The 23148-nt window shown below is 50.1% G+C and overlaps 1 protein-coding gene across 12 annotated transcripts; it reads right to left on the reverse strand.

Moving 5' to 3' along the window:
• Positions 1 to 2999: 2999 nt before the first annotated feature.
• SFTPB (surfactant protein B) lies at positions 3000 to 16848 on the reverse strand. Of its 12 annotated transcripts, none has more exons than XM_069583144.1 (11): positions 16757 to 16841; positions 16048 to 16178; positions 15521 to 15592; positions 15055 to 15180; positions 13313 to 13465; positions 13012 to 13101; positions 8818 to 8932; positions 8515 to 8675; positions 7643 to 7723; positions 6796 to 6880; positions 3000 to 4191 (listed from the first exon to the last, which is right to left on the reverse strand). In XM_069583144.1, exons 1-10 carry the CDS (start codon positions 16818 to 16820, stop codon positions 6818 to 6820), a joined length of 1056 nt encoding a protein of 351 aa, XP_069439245.1. In that variant the 5' UTR covers positions 16821 to 16841; the 3' UTR covers positions 3000 to 4191; positions 6796 to 6817. The 12 variants fall into 12 exon arrangements, with proteins under 12 accessions (XP_069439245.1, XP_069439239.1, XP_069439249.1 ...); XM_069583138.1 differs by having other exon boundaries at positions 8818 to 9001; XM_069583148.1 differs by having other exon boundaries at positions 16048 to 16175; positions 16757 to 16834.
• Positions 16849 to 23148: the final 6300 nt, after the last annotated feature.

Raw genomic sequence — 23148 nt, forward strand, 5'->3', positions numbered from 1 at the left:
GGGGTCGCAAAGAGTCAGATGTGACTGAGAACACTTTCACTTTCTAGGGAAATGCTTGACACCTTGGAGTCAATGATTAATAGTGTCCATTAAGCAAATGGCGTAGTGCTGAGTCTGTGTTCTCTGTAGCCTTCTTTTGCACAGATGATTTTTTTTTCCTTTGGTCTCTTTACACCCTTCCCAAGGTGTTGATGAGATGGTTGAATGGCGTCACCAATGGACATGACTTTGAGCAAGCTCTAGGAGATAATAAACGACAAGGAAGACTGGGGTGCCTCAGTCCGTGGGGTCACAAAGAGTTGGACACAACTTAGCAACTGAACAACAATAGCAACAAAGGAGTTGACGATAGATGCAGTTGTCTGAAATGTTGGGGACCACTGTTGAGGCTGACTGTCATGTCCTGTGTACAGTAGCTTGCGGTCCTTTGTGAGGGATATGTGGCTGGCTTCCGCCACTACTGTCTGAACAGGTCTCTGGGCTCATGTGTCTTTACATCTGTGATTTCAGCAGATGCTTCTTGTTTGGAGACCTCAAACTCTGGCCCGTCGGAATCGCAAATGGGAAAGAAGTGAAATCCATGCTTTCTTAGCTGGATGTCACAACACATGGAAAACACATCCCAAATTTGAAAGATCTCTACTAGGGAAAAATTTGCAGTGTATGGGACAGTACATAAATAAATATACATGATATATTTTTACTGGCAAGACAATAAAAAGAACATCCCAGTGTAAAATCAGGCAAGGGACTTCCCTGGTGGCGCAGTGGATAAGAGTCCGCTTGCCATATAGGGGACATGGATTTGATCCCTGGTCTGGGAAGATCCCACATGTCACAGAGCTACTAAACCCGTGTACCACAACCACTGAGCCTGCGCTCGAGAGCCCGTGAGCCACAACTGCTGAAGCCCTGTGCTCTGGAACAACAGGAGCCGCCACACTGAGCAGGCTGTGCGCTGCAACACAGAGTAGCCCCTGCTCACAGCAACGGGAGAAAGCAAGTGGAATCATCAAAGACCCAGCGCAGCCAAAAATTAACCAATTAATTAAAAAAAAAGAAAATCAGGCCAAAAACCCAAATAGGCATTTCATGAAAGATGAAACATAAATGGCTAAAAAATTCTAAAAATAGTTTACTTAGTAACCAAAGAAATGCAAATTAGAATAACTAGAGATCTTTTAAACTTTAGCGAAGATTTGAAAGATTGCTAATATCCAGGGTTGATGAGAGTGGAAAAAAGGCACTTATTTACTGTTGAGGCAGAAATTGGTATGGCTGGCACAGAGCCAGATTGATGATACACACTATATTAGAAGTAAAGATGTACATGGTTTTTGTCCCCAGAATTTCATGTCTTGGCATTGATTCTAAGGAAGTAATTGGACTGGTAAACAAAGATATTACTGCCAGGATTTTTATTCTTCACAACATTGTTGATAATAGTTGTTTTAAAAAACAAGGAGTTTTTGTCAAAAAAAGCATGGAGCAGTGGTGATAGGTATCTATATTTATTAACATGAAAAGATTTTTTTTTTTAATTTAAAGAATTGTTTACTTTCCTTGATTGATGTATAGTTGGTTTACAATGTTGTGTGCCAATTTCAGGTGAGCAGCAAAGTAATTCACACACACACACACACACACACACACGTATATATACTCTTTCAGTTTTCCATTCTAGGTTATTATAAGATAGTGAATATAGTTCCCTGTACTATATAGTAGATCTTTGTTGTTAATTTTAGAGGAAAGATTATTTTAAATGAACAAAGCAGTTTACAAAACAGTGTGTATCGGGTATTCCCATATCTGTAAATCTGTTTTATCTATCTTTGCACGTGTGGAGAAAGGTTTGGAATAATATGTTATACGTGTTATAAATGTTATAACGATTGTGTTATGGATTTAAAACTTCAGTTATTAAGCAGGGGACATATCCATAATTGTCTTTATTTCTCTATAACTGAACTTGTTTTGGCTTGTAAGTTCTTCCTACTTAATATTTCCATTTGAAAACAGCCCAGTCCCTTCTTGTTTAAAATGCAGGCAGCTCATCTTGGGTGACCACCCACTGAGCCCTCCTTTTGTTTCCCCTGAGATTGATTGACAGATTACACTGTCTCGAGGAGAAATGTTGACAACTGTGCTCTCCTGGGCCCCCCAGGCCCCCTCCCCCAAGTGTCGCTCATTTTGCCTATCTTTGCTATCTCACGTTGGCTGCACAGGTATGATTTCTAATCCTCTCCAGGTCCTTGGAATTTTCGCTGCTTCGTCACCAACTGTGGGCTCTTGTGGGCCCATCCATCTTGTTAGGAAAAAAACATAGAGCCCATCCTGATGGCTTCTGGGCTGTGGAGTGTGCTTGCTCTTCTGTATCAAGTCAAAGATGATGGCATCTGCCCCATCACTTCATGTCAAATAGGTGGGGAAACAATGGAAACAATGACAGACTTTATTTCGGGGGCTCCAAAATCACTGCAGATGGTGACTGCAGCCATGAAATTAAAAGACACTTGCTCCTTGGAAGAAAAGTTATGACCAACCTAGACAGCATATTAAAAAGCAGAGACATTACTTTGCCGATGACAGTCCGTCTAGTCAAAGCTATAGTTTTTCCAATAATCATGTATGGATGTGAGTATAGGACCATAAAGAAAACTGAGCACTGAAGAACTGATGCTTTTGAATGGTGGTGTTGGATAAGACTCTAGAGTCCCTTGGACTGCAAAGAGATCAAGCCAGTCAATCCTTAAGGAAACCAGTCCTGAATATTCATTGGAAGGACTGATGCTGAAGCTGAAACTCCAATACTCTGGCCACCTGATGTGAAGAGCCAACTCATTGGAAAAGACCTTGATGCTGGGAAAGGTTGAAGGCAGGAGGAGAAGGGGGAAACAGAGGATGAGATGGTTGGATGGCATCACCTCATAAGTTTCAGCAGGTTCCTGGAGTTGGAATTGATTCTAAGGAAATAATTGGACTGGTAAACAAAGATGTTACTGCCAGGATTTTTATTCTTCACAACATTGTTGATAATAGTTGCTTTAAAAAACAAAAAGGTTTTACAAAAAAAGCATTTAGCAGTGATATGTCGGAGTTAGTGATGGACAGGGAAGCCTGGCATGCTACAGTCCATGGGGCTGCAAAGAGTCAGACGTGACTGAGCGACTAAACTGAAGTGACTGACTGAGGGGCTCCCTCTGAGGTGGCCCCCAAGCCCTCCTACCTGGGTCCCTCTCAGAGTCCACTCTGATGTGTACTCCTCAGGCCATACCCTGGCAACTGAAGAACAAGCCCCCCATGCACTGGGGCCCTAACCCCTCCTGGGGCTTCTCCTTCCCACCTTCTTTGGGAGTGCAGGGTGCTGAACACATCTCAGGGACTCCTGCGTCTCAGCTGGAGACAGAGATTGGCTCTTCCTGCCAGTTCTCTCCTCCCACAGGGGATCAGCTCCTGATCTTTTATTTTTTTTTTAACTTTTATTTATGTATTTATTTGGCTGCACTGGGTCTTAGTTGTGGCACATGGAATCTTCATTGCATCATGTGGGCTCTTTTGTCGTGGCACATGAGCTCCAGAGCGTGTGGGCTCAGTGGCTGCAGTGTACAGGCTTAGTTGCTCCACGGCATGCGGGATCTTAGTTCCCTGACCAGGGATCGAACCTGCATCCCCTGAATTGCAAGGCAGATTATTAACCACTGGGCCACCAGGGAAGTCCCAGTTCCTGGCCTTTTGAATGAGGCCTCCTCTTCGGCTATCAGGAGCTCACTCTTATGCTTGCTTTCAGGGTTAACAGTTAATGCCTCCTCACCTCCAGGCTGTAGATCTTCATCTTCCCAACCAAGCTTTTTTCAAAATGTAAAACACTCTGTCTCAGAGAGCTTGAACTTGTAATTGAAGTGATGGCATTCAAGACAAAGGTCTGCTATAGATTTACAAGTAGACTTCTTTAAAACTTCAAATTCTGAGGCCAAGGGTTTATGTCCATCCCTGCCCCGACAGGAGGTTGTATAATAAGCTTTCCCTGCTTGAACAGTGGAGCCGTTCAGGGTAGAACCAAAGTGTAGCCAGGCGGACTGGAAAAGTCTGTAGTTCAGGGGCAAAGTCTCCATCTGCTATGGCTCTCTCCTGGTACTGGTAGGATTGTGGGTGATTCTACTCTCTTCTCATCTGCAGTTTCTGAATTTTCTACAATAAACATGTGGTTATTGTTGTTCAGTTGCTAAGTCATGTCTGACTCTTTGCGTCCCCATGAACTGCAGCACTCCAGGCTTCCCTGTCCTTCACTATATCCCTGAGTTTGCTCAGACTCATGTCTGTTGAGTCGGTGATGCCATCCAACCTTCTCATTCTCTGTTGTCCCCTTTTCTCCTCTTGCCCTCAGTCTTTCCCAGCATCAGGATCCTTTCTAAAAATGTGTATTTCTTTCATGCTAGGAGACATAATGACAAAAGCTCTTTTATAAGTGAAAGGACACTTCCAGGCATTTAGGTCTGTAATGCTGAAGATTAATTCTGCAGGGCATGTTTGGAGTTTGGGGCACCCTAGCTCATCTCAGTGGAAGGACTCTTTGGTGGGGGCGGGGTCACAGGTAGGGATCAGGCTGGAGGCAGTGACAGGAGAAAGAGGCGACACGGGCATCTCTTTCGCCAACACAGAGCAGAGTGAGGCAGCCCCCAGCCTGGCTTACCTTCAGGGAGGGGCTGCGGCTTCCGCAGCGTCTTAAAGGGCAGTGTGTTTCCTTTCAGGACAAGGAGATGGCACTTTGTTGGCATTGTTATAGGCGCTATATTATCTGGGAACCAATCCTCAGTGTGCCCAGCCCCACGCGAGCTTTGAGGAGATAAATCACAGCAGGAAATCGAGCCACCCTCACATTTCTAACAAAAGTTGGAAGTTCAACAGTGCTGCAGTCCATGGGGTTGCAAAGAGTCACACACAACTGAACAACAACCGTACAAAAAGATAAAAAGAAAACCCCCTTTTACGTCTTAACAAAAAGCAACAGGAAAACATTCACATACAACGTGCCTAATTACCTTCCACCAGGATTGAGCCCCGCTGTGCCCATTTTCGACCACACCAGGGATTTCTTGATGTTTAAAAAAAGTTTAAGAATTTCATGTGTCTGTCTTTTCTGGGACTTTCTGTTCCCACTTTTATTCTTCTGAATTCTTAATTTTGTGAAAGTGTTAGCAGAGTGATTCTAAAAGCTAGTATCTCATGCACATGGAGATGGGAGTGATGCCAGGACAGGATTCTCCCCCCACTGTTCTCTTGATGCCAGGACTTGGAGAAGGACTGAGAGCCCACGACAAGGTCCCCTCAGCCCAGTGCTGGGGGTGTTGTGAGCGTTGGGCTGGCTCTGGTGGGATGTGCAGGTGGCCCTGGGCTGGAAGCCCCATCTGCATTCCTTGTCCAGAAGATGAGGCCTTTGCCACCCCTCACTCCCAAAGTGGATGGAAGTGCCTCTGGTTCCAGGCTGTGGTTAGAGATAAGACATACCAGGCTGACCCAGGACTGAAGACACAATCTGCAGGCCTGTGGCCTACCAGCCTCAGAGCCTTTGGAGGAAAGGAGATGGGGAAGGGGGGCATGGGAATGAAGCCCACGCTTCTTCTCAGTGTGGGCAGGGCAGGAAGCCAGAGGTGGGGTCTTGTCATATGGAGAGTCCTGAAGACCACCTCACCCAGCTCTGCCTTTGTCACTGAGAAGAGTGAGGGCCAGAGAGGGGTGGTGTGTCTTGGCTGGGGACCCACTGCCAGGGGCTGGCAGAGTTCAGACCAGAGCCCAGGCCTTCTGTGCCAACCACTCCTCTTCCTGTTTCAACAGGGCTGGAAGGCCCAGCTCTTTCTGGCAGCTCCCTGACCCCCACCCCCACCCCCTGGCCCCAGAAGCTGCCATCAATGGGGAGGGATGACATTAAACTTGTCCCTGCAGGGAGGGTCTGAATTGTCACAGACACTTCCTCCCCACTACCTCCTCCAGGGGCTCATGATTCTAGAGGGTCTCTGGAGCAGGCTGGACTCCCCCCCACCCGCAGATGGGCCCTGGGGTGTGAGCTCCAGGATGGTGAGGGGGGAGCTCACTGTTTTATTCACACCTCTAGCTCTTGCTCCAAGAATGTGGCCTGGTCACAGGTACTCATTGCATTGTAAAAAAACGAGTGAGAAGAGATGAATACATGACCTTCATGTTGGGGGCTTGCTCTGGACAGAACTGTGAAGTTGCCAGGTCTCTTCTCAGGGGCGCTTCCCTCTCCGGAGGCACCTGGCATGGAGTCTGCCTCTGACCCCCACTCTGTCCTAAGGGGTCACCTCTGACCCAGTGACATTGAGGGAGACAGGGAGGAGTCTCAGGTAGGAGGAGTCAGGCGATGGAGGAGTTCCTGGCATCTTTGGGGAGCAATGTCTGGTGTCCCCTGAGTTTCAGGAAAGGCAGGGCTTGGTGCAAGCACATTTGGTACTGAGGATCAGTGCATGCAGAGGGTGGTCTGTGAGGGGAAAGCCATGGTCAGGCACGGAAGCTTCCCTCTGGGCTGGGGGAGGGCCAGCAAGCTGGGAGCCGGGCCTGGCACTGAACGCCATGGGGATTCTGGGCAGAGGGGTGAGCGGGTTTGAGAGAGGACAGTCGAGATGGTGCTGCCGGGGCCCTCAGGAGCCTTGAGTTCAGCCTGTGTGGAGGAGGATGGAAGATTGGAGGCTGCCTCTTCCTGCTTGGGGACAGAAGAGCCCCCGCCTCCCGATGGGGGCAGGGCCGTCCCCGCTTCCATCAGTGGGAGTCTGGACTCACCTGCCATGGCTGTGCGTTCTCATCAGAAGTGGGGGCTGTGGATACACTGGAGAGGACTGAACGGAGTCGCACATGTCCCCAGGGCCTGCCATGGGACAGTATTAGGGCCCTGAGGCCTTGCACCCCTGATTCCCAGCTCTAAGAGGTTGGGGAGGCTCCCCCCACCCCCATAGGGGCAGCGCTCACTCCACCTGCAACCTCGCGAGAGTTCTTGGTGTGACCTTGTGGATCCCTCAGGCCACCCTCCAAGACACAGGCCTTCAGGGTGTGGAGCCAGAGGAGGGGCATACTTGCCCCAGGACACACAATTTGTACCCGCCCCCACCCCCACTAAGCACACACTGTTCAGTGAACAACCCCCATCCCTGAAAACACATCAAACCACACTCGTTAAGGCTGTCCCCCCTTCCCACGCGCTCAGTCCCTTCAGTCCTGTTTGACTCTTTGCGACCCTCTGGACTGGAGCCCGCCAAGCTCCTCTGTCCATGGGATTCTTCAGGCAAGAGTACTGGAGTGGGTTGTCATTTCCTTCTCCAGGGCGTCTTCCCGACCCAGGGATTGAACCCAGGTCTCCTGCATTGGCAGGCAGGTTCTTTACCACTAGCTCCATCTGGGAAGCTCCTTCCTTCCCATACTCCCTACTTTTCATCCTTTTGTGGCGTTTTCTTGACTTCTCTGAGACTGCCTTGTCTATAGTAAAACATAGGAGGACACCTCCCAGTCGTGGGCCAGCACTCCTGGGGCTGCCCTGCACTGAGAACTATGGACTAGAGCCGGGGGCTGGGGGTGGGGAAGGACTCTGGGAGCTGAGGCAAGTCCTGGAACCAGCTGGAAGGGGTGAGGATACCTGGCAGGCCATGTGGGCATCCCAGCCGCTGGACACCAGAGTCTGTAGCCGGGGCGCATGCTCCTCCACAAACTGCTCACACTGAGGGAGGAGACAGACACAGGGCTAGGTGGACCCAGGCCCGGGGCAGGGCCCTCCTGCCTTACCCTCTGGCCTCCCCACTTATGTGGATCCCCTCAGAGCTCCCTGGGCCTGGTGTAGGTCCAGCCCTCGGCCCCCAGTGAGCAGCTCTGGCTGTAAGACTGAACAAGCCACTGGGTGGAAATGGGGGTTTCTGTCAGGAAAACCAGGGATCTCAGAGAGGGAGACTGAGGGGCAGGACCTTGACCCCATCCTTCCCTCCCCTCTCCATTTCAGTTCTGGAAGCCACCCTGAAGTTCATCTGGTCCTAGAGACCTGATGAGGGGAGCACTGTGCGGAAAGCGGTCTTCTCCAGGAGTCAGCAGGTGCGTCACCCACTCTCAGAGAACACCAGGGCTCCGGGACCCCAGGCCCAGGCCTCTCCTGCCGGTGGCTTGGTCCCCACTGAGTCACACCGGGAGGAGCCCTGGGGCAGGGACAGGACTGGGACCTGGAGAGGAGGCCAGGCCTTCTCTTGCTCAGCTGGCCCGGCATTACTCATCTCCTGGCGGATGACGGAGGCCTGCTCATCCTCCTGAGCCCATGCCCCTGGGTCAGAGACATCTCCTGACCTTTTGCCCTAAGTTACAACGATGTCATTGTTTGTCCTGCGTCCTGTCTGTGTCTGAGCACCTTAAGGGCAGAAGCCCAGCCCACTCTGTGTATCTCTGTCTGGGAAACCTGTCTTGGACCCAACCCTCCCCCTTGGGCAGCTCCTGGGTCCCGAGCCCCCCTGCACGCCTGCCCCTCACCTTTTGCCTGTCCAGCCAGGTGCCCAGGCAGGCCTGGCGCATTGCCTGTGGCATGGCCTGCTCACTGCTGTTCCCTGCCTGAGTGGTCACAAACATGCAGAGCTGGCACTCAGAGTCTTGTGGCAGCCATTCTCCAGGCAGGGACCCCAGGGCAGGGAGGGCTAGAGAGAAAAGACAGCCGCGTTCCTGTCCTCACTGGCACAGTGCAGGTGGACCCAAGAAGGGGAGGGTCGTGCAGGGCTGTGGTTGGCAGGGGAGGGGGTGGGAGCAGGTGATGGGCAGGGGCTGGGGCAGCAGGCTCACCTGGGCCAGCGCTGTCCTCGCTGGAGCACCGGAGGACGAGGCCGCAGACCAGCTGGGGCAGCATGCGGCCTAGCAGCGTGTCCAGGAGGATGACAGAGTAGCGCTCAACCAGGCACTGGCAGATGCCGCCCACCAGCAGGGGGACCACGTGGCACACCTGGGCCACAGTCATGGCCAGTACACCCTGGGGTGGGGGCCAAGAAAGGACAGAGTGGGACCTTCCCCCGAAAGACCTGCTCAGGGGGCTTTGCAGACCTTCCCTGGACGCCTTGGAGAATTATCATGCTATTTGCAGACAGACACTGAACATCAGGGAGTCCAGGGGACTTGTCCAGAGTCACTGAGCTGGTGCGAGAACCAGGCCATAGACCCCAACGCTGACTTCAAAGACTCTGGAGTTGTTGAAATTGTTGAAATTCCAGAGTTTCTCAGAGAAGTGGACATTGCTCAGGTCACATGGCAGCCTGGGGCGGAGGCAGAACTAACCCGAGTCTTTTCCCTCCAAACCTGGCGGTGCCACGCTTCCCCCACAGGTGGACAAGCTCCTGTCTGTGGCTCCCAGAGTCAAGCAGTCCCTGGTTTCAGGAGCCCCATGGAGAAGTAAGGAGTATCCCCACCCTACCCCACCCTTGATTCCAAACACAACCTCCCTGCTGAAGAGCAAGGAGAGAGGATGCAGGCACGCTTATTCCTCCACTCCTTTATTCATTCAGCCAATTCATGTAAAGAACTTTCATATGTGAAATAAGCTACAGGGATCTACTGCACGTCTCAGGAAATATAGCCAATATTTTATAATAACTATAAATGGAGTATAACCTTTGAAAGTTGTGAATCACTATATTGTACACTTGTGAGTTATATAATATTGTACATCAACTATGTTTGTGTGTGTGTCCCCGGTTGCTTCAGCTGTGTTCGATTCTTTGCGACCCTATGGACCGTAGCCTGCCAGGTTCCTCTATCCATGGGATTTCCCAGGCAAGAATACTGGAGTGGGTTGTCATTTCCTCCTCTAGGGGATCTTCTCGACCCAGGGATCCTACCTGCACCTCCTGAGTCAGATTTTTACCTGCTGAGCCATCAGGAAGCCTGTACATCAACTATACTTCAATTTTCAGAGAAGGCAATGGCAACCCACTCCAGTACTTGTGCCTGGAGAACCCCAGGGACAGAGGAGCCTGGTAGGCTATAGCCCATGAGGTCGCTAAGATTCAGACACGACTGAGCAAATTCACTTTCAATTTTCACTTTCCACTTTCATGCATTGGAGAAGGCAATGGTAACCCACTCCAGTGTTCTTGCCTGGAGAATCCCAGGGATGGGGGAGCCTGGTGGGCTGCTGTCTATGGGGTCACAGAGTCGGACACGACTGACACGACTTAGCAGCAGCAGCAGCATACTTCAATTTTAAAAAAAGGACCAGTATGTGGCAGGCTGGCCTGGGCCCTGTTCCTGCCTGAAGCCCCCGCTGTCCCTCAGCATCAGGACACCCAAGGAAGGAGAACAGGGGGACATGTATATTTTGGGGATGTGACACCTTCCAAATGACACATCTCACCACAGGACCCGTTTTGCTTGCATCAGATCCCAACTTGTCCTCTCCTCCCGCTATGATGAGGGGCCCCAGCTCTGTCAAAGGCTGGCCATCTCCTTGTGCACAGGGTCCACCCTGCATCCCCCTCTGTTCTGCTCCATTGCTTCTCCCTCTTGCCCTTCCCTTTCATCAGCATGTGAACATGCTAAAATAGCTTCTGTCATTAAAAACCCTCACCCATCTTGGGGGTTCCCTGGGGGTCCTCTGGCTAAGACTGTTCTTCTACTGCAGGGGCTGCAGGTTCAATCCCTGGTCAGGGAACTAAGATCCCACAGGCCAAAAAGTGAAAAAAAAAGAAACAAACAAACCCAAAGTCTCACCCATCTTCTCTTCCCTTCCCAGAAAAACTTCAAGAAAGAGTTATCAATACTGAATGCTGTAGTTCTGTCTCTGGAACTCCTCCAAAAGAGCTTTCAAGGTCACCAGCAACCCCCCGGTCATGTCTCGTCGACCCGTCAGCAGATTTCACCCCAGTGACCACTCCCTCCATGCTGAAATGCTTTCTTCTCTCAGGCTCCACATCCTCACGCTGTGGTGTCCCCACCTCCCTGGCTGTCCCTCCTCAGGCTCATTGCTGGCTTTTTCTTCTTCCTCCACCTGGTCCACCCCACATCCCTGGATTTAAATCTTGTCTGTAGCCACGACTCTCAGACTGACGTCTCTGGACCTGGCCAGCGATCTGTCAGGCTGCCTGCTTGTTGCCTCCTCCTGTGCGTTATACAGGCAACTCGAACTTATCACGGCCAGGAGAGAAGTCCTAATTTTTCTGCCCAGACATGTTTCTTCTCAAATCCACCCATTTTAGTGGGGGGGGGGGCATTCCAAAGAGCCTGTTGCTCAAGCCAAAGTCCACAGAATCATGGCTGACTTCCCACTTGTCTTCATGCCCCTGCGGAGCCCACCTCCCAGACAGACCCCAGTTCCCCTGCTAGTTCCAGGCCCACCGTGCTTCCTGCCGTGGTCTCCTTAGGACTCACCTTGCTCTCATTGTTCCCTCCCTTCTGCCTGATACCATCTTCAAACACCAGGAGAGCGATCTTGCTAAAGTGTAAATCCAGTCATGGCTCCTCCTGCCTGAAACCCTTCCACAGCTGTGTACTGCCTTTAGAAGAAAGCCCAGGGCTTTCCTGGTGGCTGAGTGGTAAAGATTCCATATGCAATGCAGGAGCCACGGGTTCGCTCCCTTCCCCAAGAAGATCCCACACGCAGCTAAGCCGGTGCACCACAACGACTGAGCCCGTGCATCGGAACGACTGAGCCCGTGCTCCGCAACAAGAGAAGCCACCGAAGTGAGAAGCCTGAGCTCTGCAGCTAGAGAAAAGCCTGTGCAGCAACAAAGACCCAGCGTAGCCAGAAATGAATAAATAAATAAAACCGTAAGAAAGAAGAAGCAGAACAAAGCCCAGTGTCCCTTCACTTGGCCTACCCTCTGCTCTCTTCTCAACCTCTCCCGGCAGGCTGCGCGCTGCAGCCCAAGCTCATTCTGCTTAAGACTCTGCCCATTGGTCCTAGTTGTTCCTCAGGTCTCAACTTAACCTCAGGGATGCTTCCTGACCAACCATCCCACCCCCATTCTCCTGTCACTCTTCCTTCCCTCATCTGTCTTAATTCTCTGCTCTAACTCATCACTACCTGAAAAAAATCTCTCCCACTGCAATGCAGACTCAGGAGGGTGGACACGCCCTCAGTGAGCAGGCGGCCATACTGGCCCCATCTGGAAGGGCCAACAGGGCAGGTCTGTCCTCACTTGGGCCCCATGTCAAGGCAGGGCTGTCGGGCGATGGTCACTACAAAGTTTGGAAGACTCCATGTTCAGGGTGGGCAAGGATGGGGTGTCTATCTAATTCTTCTTTTGTAAAATGAAAGCACCTTTTCTTGGTTTCTTCCTTCCCTCCTTTTCCTCTCTCTTCCTTTCTTCCTTTCTCTCTTTCCCTTTCTTTCTCTGTCTCTTTTCCCCTTCCTTCCTTTCTTCATTTCTCTCTCCCTCTTTCTTTGTTTCTCTCTTTTTCTTTCTTTCCCAGCAATTTGGTATAGATTTTACTGGAACAATGTTTCACTTTGTTTCTGATACATACATATCCCAACCTTCAGGATATGAGGATATGACTCTGAATAGAAAACTTGAAAGCAGCATTTCCACAAAGACAACTGAGATTCTTTTCTGTATTTTGACACCTGGCATAGTGCCTGGAGGGCTTCCCTGGTGGCACAGAGGTAAAGAATCTGCCTGTCAGTGCAGGAGACCTAAGAGACGCAGATTCAATCCCTAGGTCAGGAAGATCCCCTGGAGAAGGGAATGGCAACCCACTCCCGTATTCTTGCCCGGAGAATTCCATAGACAGAAGAGCCTGGTGGGCTACAGTCCATGGAGTCGCAAAGAGTCGGACACGACTGAGTGACTGAGAACACACACATAGTGCCTGGCACCCAGTGAGGGCTTCACAATTGTTGAAGAAGCTCTAGTCCTGGCACTTAGAGGCCCAGCCCGAGGGCAGGGTGCCTCGGGTGGGAACAACGCACAAATGGCCCCCTCCTAACCTCTGAGGAGGGATGGGGGAGGTGGAGCAGAGGGGAGCCCTGTGCCCTGGACGACTCACCTTGGGAATCACAGCCTGGATTCGTTTGATCAGAGTCCGGCAGAGCCAGCAGAAGGGGAGAGGGATGGGGAACCGCTGCTGGGAGAGGTCCTGGTGGAAGAATCATGCTGGAGGCAGGCTGGACAGCAGGCTCGCCCAGGCTCTGCTCACCAGCCTCACCTCCTTCTCCTCTCCTCCTGCTCCCGTGTTAGGCCCTGTCTGTAGTTGCTAGTGCCCTTCCCGGCTCTGCCCCTCCCAGGTCAAGTGCTCCCAGCCTCCAGGGCCTCGGCTATGGCCCTGTTGCTCTGGATCCCCACCTCACCTGTGTCTGAGGCCCAGGCTTGGCCTGGAGGGCCCCTGGCAGCAGGGGGAGGGCCATCTTGTCCAGCAGAGGACCCCATGGCTCTGGCCCCTTCCCTGGCTCTGGGTGCCTGGGCTTGCATAGGCCCACGTGCTGACAGATGAACTTCGGGTTCTAGGGCACAACACAGGGTAAGGGGGTGGTTAGGGTGGGGGAGGGAGCCCCACTCCTGCTCAGTCTGGCTCAAGGATTCAGATACCAGGCCACTGTCTTTGGCCTGGAATGAGGGGAGCAGGCTGGTTTGGGGTTGTGGTTTAAGATTCTGTAGAGGGGATGGGGGAGACCAAAGGCAGAGAGGGAGGTCATGTGGGGGCTTTGGGGCACTTGTCTGTGGATGTGTGTGAATGAGTGTGAGCATGGATGTTTGTGGGAATGAAGGAGTATAAGTACATGAGATTGTGTCTTTTGTGTGAGTGTGCAGATGATGTGGTTTTTATTTTTTTTCTGGAGAAGAAACTCAAATTTTATTAGACAAACTGTTATTCTTTTTGCATTTTCTGTAATAAACCTTTAAACTACATGGACGCTGCCTTTCCTTAATCAAGAATGTGAGTTGTGAATTCAAAGGACAGAGGTCAAAATCAAAGCTTGACCAATTATTATCTGTGTATCTTTGGGTATTTATGTGTTCAGTCATATCCATGGGACTGACTGTATCCCTTCAGGCTCCTCTGTCCATGGAATTTTCCAGGCAAGAATACTGGAGTTTGTTGCCATTAACTACTCCAGGGGATCTTCCTGACCCAGGGATCGAACCTGTGTCTCTTGCATCTCCCGCGCTGGCAGATGATTCTTTACCACCAAGGCTTCCCTGGTGGCTCAGTGGTAAAGAATTCACCTGCAGTGCAGGAGACTGGGGTTTGATCCCTGGGTCGAGAAGTTCCCCTGGAGAAGGGAATGGCAACTCACTCTAGTATTCTTGCCTGGAAAATTCCGTGGACAGAGGAGCCTGGTGAGCTACAGCCCACGGGGTCGCAAAGAGTCGGACACAACTGGGTGACTAAGGACACACATTCTTGGGTGTTAACTCCTCTGAAGCAGTTGTTGGAAGATTCCTTTAATTACAGTATTTTAAGGACTTAAAGCTTAGAGCCTACTCAGAGTTAGCACAAAGTAGAATTTGTTATTCTTGTGGGATGCTGTGAGTTTTACCTGAGACTGCGGAGAAGGCGAGACTGGAAAGGAGACTGGAAAGGAGACTGGAAAATCCCATGGACGCAGGAGCCTGGTAGGCTGCAGTCCATGGGGTCGCTGGGAGTCGGACATGACTGAGTGACTTCACTTTCACTTTTCACTTTCATGCATTGGAGAAGGAAATGGCAACCCACTCCAGTGTTCTTGCCTGGAGAATCCCAGGGACAGGGGAGCCTGGTGGGCTGCCGTCTATGGGGTCGCACAGAGTTGGACATGACTGAAGTGACGCAGCAGCAGCAGCAGCAGCAGTGTGTCTGTAGTATGGATTTGTGACCCAGTGTATGTTTGTATGAAGAGTGTGAGGGTGTGTGTAGGTGTTTGCAAGCGTGCAGGCCCACTGTGTATAGCTTAGTGGGCGGGGCTGTAATCTGGGCACCAGCTGAGGGGCACTGAGCTTCCTGGACTGGGTGTGGGTAGGATGTGTGCGTGTCTGTGTGTGTGTGTGTGCTGGGGGTGACTCTGGGAAAGGGCAGGCATGGAGGCTGTGAGGCGAGGTGGGCAGGCCTCACCATCTGACTCTGGAAGTGGTCAATGATCAGAGGGAAGTAGGTGTCCAGCAGGTGGCGACACTGGGGCACCAAGAGTTTCAGCGGAAGGACATCGCACTCCTGCTCCAGGAATTTGCGCACTGTGTCCTGGGAGGCAGGCCAGAGAGAGGACTGTTAGCCTGGCCTCTCTGAGGTCTGCCCCATCTGAGCCCCTGGACATGGGGCCACTGCCCAGCTGACTGGTCACCTTCGCCCAGGGCTCTGGAGTTGGGAGGGTGCTAAAGGAGCTGGGTGGTTGGGCACAGGAAGGGTAGCTCCCCTTAGGAAAGACTGTGATGCTGAGATCACTCCCAGAACCCTCTCCCGACCAGGAGACCCCTGGTAAACCCAGGCATCACCCCCAGCTTGGAGATGCTCCTTTAAGAGGCTCACCTCTTCTTCCATCTCTTAACCTCCAAACTTCAATTCAGGGTATGGGCCTCATTACCTGGAAAATGGCCTCCTTGGCCATCTTGGTGAGGATGCGGGAGATGTTCTCACATTCCTGGCACAGGTCATCCTGAGGAGAGGGCCCCAAGGTGGAGCACGTGATGGGGGGCATGCTCCCAGCTCAGGTGGCTAAGGCTGACAGGGCACTCCAAGACACAGGCAAGTGTCCATGATCCCATCCCATCCCATTCATCCCATCCCATCCCATCCCACCCTGTCCATCCCATCCCATCCCATTCATTCCATCCCACTCATCCTACCCCATCCATCCCATCCGATCCCATCTCACCCCATCCCATCCAATCTCATTTATCCCATCCATCTCATCCCATCCCATCCCTTCTCACCCCATCCCCCCCATCCCATTCATCCCACCCCACCCTATCCAAATCATATTCTATCCCATTCCACTCCATCCCATCCTATCCCCTACAGGGGCTCCAATCCATCAGGCACATCCCGAGTCTACCCAGGACCCTTTACCCTGAGCCCTTTTGTCTCCCTACATCCTTGGATAGTACTCACGGCTTCCGCATGTCCCCAGACTTCCTGCAGGCAGTGTCCTAGGGCTCTGCACTGCAAAGCTTGCTCCAGACTTTGGCACCAGAATGTGGGGCCCTGGGCACAGGCCAGGGAGTAGGTGGTCCCCGCAGCTGCTGTTTGAAGCCAGAGAAACCCTGGGATCCATGCCACACCTGGTGCACTGGCCTCCCCCAAACTCCACACCTAATTTTACTGGGATGCACGGCTCTTAAACTTGCTAGAGTCAGACAGCTCTGGCTTCTCTTGCTCTGTGTGTTTATGCTAAGTTGCTTCAGTCGTGTCCAACTGTTTGAGATCCTTTGAACTGTAACCCCCCCAGGCTTCTCTGTCTCTGGGATTATCCAGGCATGAATACTGGAGTGGGTTGCCATGCCCTTCCCCAGGGGATCTTCCTGACCCAGGGATCGAACCCATGTCTCTTGCATGTCCTACATTGGCAGGCGGGTTCTTTACTATAGCATCGCCTGGGAAGCCCTCTACACGCTCTAGTGCCTACCAGCTGTATGACCTTGGACAAGCCCTGGAGTCTCTGAGTCAAGGCTCCCTCTTCTTTAAAATGAGGATAATGTCCAAACTAAGGATAATGCTTGGGACAGAGCCAGGGCTCAGCAAATGGTGGAGAAGTTTGCAATGCCCCCTGCACACCTGGCCCTGGAGGGTGGGGAGGCAAGGGGAGGCTGGGGGGACTCACCAGAGCCCAGACCACAGAGTATGGGCAGCAGCAGCAGCCACGGCAGCAGGCGTGACTTGGCCATGGCACCTCCACAGCCTGGACACCCTGCTTGGGGCGGGGGCCCTTATAGCTGGGGGCTGGGGTGTGGGGGCAGGGCTCTGTGGGAGCAGCGATGACCTCATGTTTGCCTTTGCCCTAGAGAGCCCTCCAGATGCTTTGATCCCCACCTCTTCCCAGCAGTGACACTCCTGCCTGCCCCCTGGCCACCCCCACCCTGCCATATCCTGCCCGATGACCTTCCCTGCTCCCTTTGCCGCCTTCCCACCCCCAAACACACATTCTTCCTCTCAGGGCCCTGGACTCCCTCCAACCTGGGGGCTCTTGATCCTTCACATCCAATCCCATCTCCCTGGGTTACGGAAGGGGAACTGAGACAGGACCAGAGTAGCAGGGGTGAGTCCCCTCCCTTCTCCATCCGGGGCCTCTCTGGCCTCCTCCGCTCTTGAGCAATGACTCTAAAGAGCTTCCTGCCTGGCTCTTGACCAGGGGCAAGCCCTGGAGGGGCGAGCCTGGAGATGGCCACCTACTGCGACCTTCTCCTTATTCTTTCCTCTAGAAAACTCCTCTGCTTCTCTGAGAACATGGCTGGCATCGATCAGAAGAGCGTTTACATGAAGCAAAGAGAAAAAAAAAAAACAACAACAAGTATCCCAAGTATCTGAGACAAGGGGCACAGCTTGGCAGCTCAGGGGGAAGAAACTGTCCTTCACAGTTGCCTGGTCAGGACCCCCTGGGCAGCGCACATCCAGGAATAAGCTGACCACCCATGAGGGGCAGACACAAGGGGTGAGGGCAGGGAGTCAGGTGCGGGCTCGTGGCCACCAGTGTGGCTGAGTCCTCTCCAGCAGAGGATCACGGGAGCTACTTCTGGCTCAGGCAGGTGGGAATCAGTACCACTGGACTCAGGATAGCTGAATGACTCTCAAGGTTGCACAGGGGTTTGGGCAGTTTCTGTTGGCCTCAAGCCCTCATCAGTATGACAAATTGTTGCTACCACAGGAGTCAGCCAAGAGTGTGTGTAAACATGTGACAAAGATGGGTCCCCGTGGTTTGAATTCCTCCTAAGAAGGTGGGACTGGTGAGCGTCTAACAGAGGAGATGCCCTGGCACACTCAGGACTGCCCTAGCAGCAGAGGGTGGGGGCTGCCTGCGGGGCGATGGTAGGGTGTCTAACTGTCTTCTTGCTCACAGCACACCGCACGGCAGGCTGGTTCAGCAGGGAGGCTCAGGTTCATGCAGTCACTCTGGGGCCCAGGCCCATCCTTCTGCTTGTTCTGCTGTTCCCCAGGCCTTGGGGTCCTCCCCTGGTTCCTCTGTATCTGGACGGCAGAAAGACGGGGAGTGGGGAGTTGAGGATCAGGCCCAAGAGTAGCCTTCATTTCTGCTCCCAGTTCGTGGGGCAGGACTCCATCACCCTGTCCCACTTAATGGCGGGAAGGCTGGGAGACCCCAGGCTCCCGGGCGCCCAGGGGAATGGGACCTAGGGTTGGACACATGGTATTGTCTCAGATCCATCATGCTAAACACAACACTGTGTGTTCTAGGGGGGTTTTCTGAATAGTGTGTCCACGGTTCCCATCAAATCCTCAAAGAGCCGCTCTCGCCTTCTGAGATAGCCCATGCTCTATCTTTGGAGTATGTCTCTGTCTAAATAAATCCATTTCTTACCTTTCACTTTGTCTCTCAATGAATTCTGTCTGCAATGAGACATCAAGAATCTGAGCTTCATTAAGTCCTGAAACTAGGCACTATGGATGCTTGCTGCTCTGGACTCACATCCTCGTGACACAGTAACTCCAGACGAAGGGAAGCCTACATTTGGCTCTAATTAGGTCACAGGTTTCCAAACCAATTGCTATGGCAGGAGGATAAAGCTGGCCTAGGCAGCTTCTGGGAGTGGATCAGGGGTCGGGGGCAGAGAGAATTTCCATTTGACAAGGTGACCAAATGTCTCAGACAACCACCTTGAAGTAAAGATACTGAAACTCCTTCAAGTGGGAGAAGTTAACTCGTATGCTGCCTCTAAGCACATAGACCCCAGATAAGTTGGACCTGAAGATTAATGATGCTGACTCCCAATTGCTTCACCACAAACTCATCAGAAGAAAGTCCGTGAGCTGATCACACCCTTTACTATAAACCATTGTATGAACTGTATGTAGAGTATGAACCATTACTATAAAACTCCTCCAAGTTAAGACACATACTTTTTTGAGGCTGGAGCCCACTGTGTCCCCTCTTGCCTGGCAAAGTAATAAAGCTATTTTCTTCTGCTTCAGCCCCCCTTCACCCCCAAATCCTCAAAGAGAGATCCAGGTCACCCCACTCTTTAGAGCTGCAATCCAAGAGGATAAAATAAACACACAAAACCAGTCATTGGCTGAGCTGCCTTGGCCCAGGGCAGGGGTGAGATTGTTGACCTCCTGGTCCCTGGGTGGGTCTCTGGTTTTTCTTGCTTTGATGTTACCTGCATCTCAATCTCTGATTAAAATTTTACTTCTCAGGGGTGGGAGGAGGGAGGAGAGGGTGGGCAGTTTGGGGTTAGTAGATGCAAACTATTATATATAGAATGGATAAAAAAGTAAACTCCTACTGTACAGAACAGGGAACTATCTTCAACATCCTGTGATAAACCATAATGGAAAACAATATAAAAAAGAATGGACACAGTTATATACATGTGTATAACTGAGTCACTTTGTTGTATAGCAGAAATTAACACACATTGTAAATAAACTCTCCTTAAATGAAAATAGATTAAAAAAGAGAAAAACAAAAAAATAAAAGGAAAAGAAAGAAAATAATATTGGGCTTCTACAGGGAGAGGCTGCATAGATGTGCTGTACAGCTAGTTGTCCTGACCCACCTTTTTTTTTTTTTTACCTATTTATTTTGTATTGATGAATAGCCAGTTAACAAACAAGGTTGTGATAGTTTCAGGTAAACAGCAAAGGGACTCAGCCATACAAATACATGAATCCATTCCCCCCTAAACTCCCCTCCCATCTAGGCTACAAAATGACATTGAGCAGAATTCCTTGCTGGTTATCCATTTTAAACAGTGGTGTGTACATGACCATCCCCAAATCCCTAACTATTCCTTCCCCCTATCCTCCCCACCCACTCAAACCCTGAAACCACAAGTTTGTTCTGTAAGTCTGTGAGTCTCTATTTTATAAGTAAGTTCATTTCCATCATTTCTTTTTAGATTTCACATATAAAGGATGTCATACAATGTTTCTCCTTCTCTGTCTGACTTATTTCACTCATCATGACATTCTCTAGGTCCAGCCATGTTGCTGCAAATGGCATTATTCCATCTTTCCAATGGCTTAGTGATATTCCATTGTAGATATGCACCACATCTTCTTTATCCAGTCCTCTGTTGACGGACATTTAGGTTGATTCTATGTCCTGGCTATTGTAAACAGTGCTGCAATGAACACTAGGGTGTATGCATCCTTTTGGATCATTTTTTTCACTAGATATATGCCCAGGAGTGGGATTGAAGCATCATACAGAAGCTCTATGTTTAGTTTTTTAAGGAACTTCCATACTGTTCTTCACAGTGGCTGTACGAATTTACATTCCCACTAAGATGGGCTCAATAAAGGACAGAAATGGTAGGGACCTAACAGAAGCAAAAGGTATTAAGAACAGGTGGCAAGAATACACAGAAGAACTATACAAAAAAGATCTTCACGACCCAGATAATCACGATGGTGTGATCACTCACCTAGAGCCAGACATCTTAGAATGTGAAGTCAAATGGGCCTTAGGAAGCATCACTATGAACAAAGCTAGTGGAGGTGATGGAATTCCAGTTGAGCTATTTCAAATCCTGAAAGATGATGCTGTGAAAGTGCTGCACTCAATATGCCAGCAAATTTGGAAAACTCAGCAGTGGTCACAGGACTGGAAAGGTCAGTTTTCATTCCAATCCCAAAGAAAGGCAATGCCAAAGAATGCTCAAACTACTGCACAATTGCACTCATCTCACACGCTAGTAAAGTGATGCTTAAAATTCTCCAAGCCAGACTTCAGCAATATGTAAACAGTGAATTTCCAGATGTTCAAGCTGGTTTTAGAAAAGGCAGACGAACCAGAGATCAAATTGCCAACATCTGCTGGATCATGGAAAAAGCAAGAGAGTTCCAGAAAAACATCTATTTCTGCTTGATTGACTATGCCAAAGCCTTTGACTGTGTGGATCACAATAAACTGTGGAAAATTATGAAAGAGATGGGAATACCAGACTACCTGACCTGCCTCTTGAGAAACCTGTATGCAGGTCAGGAAGCAACAGTTAGAACTGGACGTAGAACAACAGACTGGTTCCAAATAGGAAAATGAGTACGTCAAGGCTGTATATTGTCACCCTGCTTATTTAACTTCTATGCAGAGTACATCATGAGAAACGCTGGGCTGGATGAAGCACAAGCTGGAATCAAGATTGCCAGAAGAAATATCAATAACCTCAGATATGCAGATGACACCACCCTTATGGCAGAAAGTGAAGTGGAACTAAAGAGCCTCTTGATGAAAGTGAAAGAGGGGAGTGAAAAATTTGGCTTAAAGCTCAACATTCAGAAAACGAAGATCATGGCATCCGGTCCCATCACTTCATGGGAAATAGATGGGGAAACAGTGGAAACAGTGGCTGAATTTCTTTTTCTGGGCTCCAAAATGACTGCAGATGGTGATTGCAGCCATGAAATTAAAAGACGCTTACTTCTTGGAAGGAAAGTTATGACCAACTTAGACAGCATATTAATAAGCAGAGACATTACTTTGTCAACAAAGGTCTGTTTAGTCAAGGCTATTGTTTTTCCAGTGGTCATGTATGGATGTGAGAGTTGGACTGTGAAGAAAGCTGAGCGCCAAAGAATTGATGCTTTTGAACTGTGGTGTTGGAGGAGACTCTTGAGAGCCCTTTGGATTGCAAGGAGATCTAACCAGTCCATCTTAAAGGAGACCAGTCCTGGGTGTTCACTGGAAGGAGTGATGTTGAAGCTGAAACTCCAATACTTTGGCTACATGATGTGAAGAGCTGACTCATTTGAAAAGACCCTGATGCTGGGAAAGATTGAGGGCAGGAGGAGAAGGGGACAACAGAGGATGAGATGGTTGGATGGCATCACCAACTCAGTGGACATGGGTGTGGGTGGACTCTGGGAGTTGGTGATGGACACGGAGGCCTAGCATGCTGCAGTTCATGGGGTCACTAAGAGTTGGACACGACTGAGTGACTGAACTGAACTGAACTGACTGTGTATGAGGGTTCCTTCTCTCTACATCCTCTCTGGCATTTATTGTTTGTGGATTTTTTTGGTGATAGCCATTCTAGCTGATGTGAGGTGATAGCTCATAGTTTTTATTTGCATCTCTTTAATAATTAGTGATGGTGAACATTTTTTCACGTGCCTCTTGGCCATCTGTATGTCTTTTTTTTTAGTAACAATTTTTTTTTTATATCATGACTTTTTTCATTTAGTTAATTAATTAATTTTTGGCTGTGCTGGGTCTTTGTTGCCCTGTTGGCTTTCTCTAGTTGTGGCCAGCAGGGGCTCTTCTCTATCAATAGCTGCAGTGTGAGGGCTTCCCATTGTGGTGACTTCTCTTCTTGCAAAGCTTGGGCTCTAGGGTGCTCGGGCTCAGTAGTTGTGGTGCATCGGCTTAGTTTCTCTGTTGCAGGCATCTGGGATCTTTCCAGATCAGGGATCAAATCAGTGTCTCCTGCATTGGCAGGCAGGTTCTTTACCACCAAGCCACCAGGGAAACCAGCAATGAAATAGTATGTGGCCATATGAAGGAATAAAATTCTGATGTATGCTACAACATAGATGAACTTTAAAAACAAGATGCTCAGTGAAATGTCAGATGCAAAAGGACAAATAATGTATAGTTCTATTTATATGAGATTTCTAGAGCAGTCAAACTCATAGACAGAAAGTAGAGTGGTGGTTGCCAGGGGCCGAGGGGAGAAAAACTGAGGACTTAATGTTTAATGGGGACATAATTTCAGCGTTGCAAGATGAGAAAATGCTGGAGGTGGACGGTGGTGATGGTTACACAATATTGTGAATGTGCTTAATGCCGCTGAACTATATGCTCAAGATTGTTACAATGGAACTTCCCCGGTGGTCCAGTGGTTAAGACTCCTTGTTTCCAATTTGGAAGGTGCAGGGTCAATCCCTGGCTAGGGAATAAAGATTGCTAAAATTGTAAATTCAATGTTTTACCCCAGTTAAAAAGAAATGGGGTGGGGTGGAGAGAAGAGAAGGCAAGAAATAAGTCAAGCTGGAGGAGAGAAAAACTGTTTTCCTTTTTTTTTTTCTGTGGCTCCGATG

Source organism: Ovis canadensis, chromosome 3 (assembly GCF_042477335.2).
Source record: "Ovis canadensis isolate MfBH-ARS-UI-01 breed Bighorn chromosome 3, ARS-UI_OviCan_v2, whole genome shotgun sequence".
Taxonomy (NCBI): domain Eukaryota; kingdom Metazoa; phylum Chordata; class Mammalia; order Artiodactyla; family Bovidae; genus Ovis; species Ovis canadensis.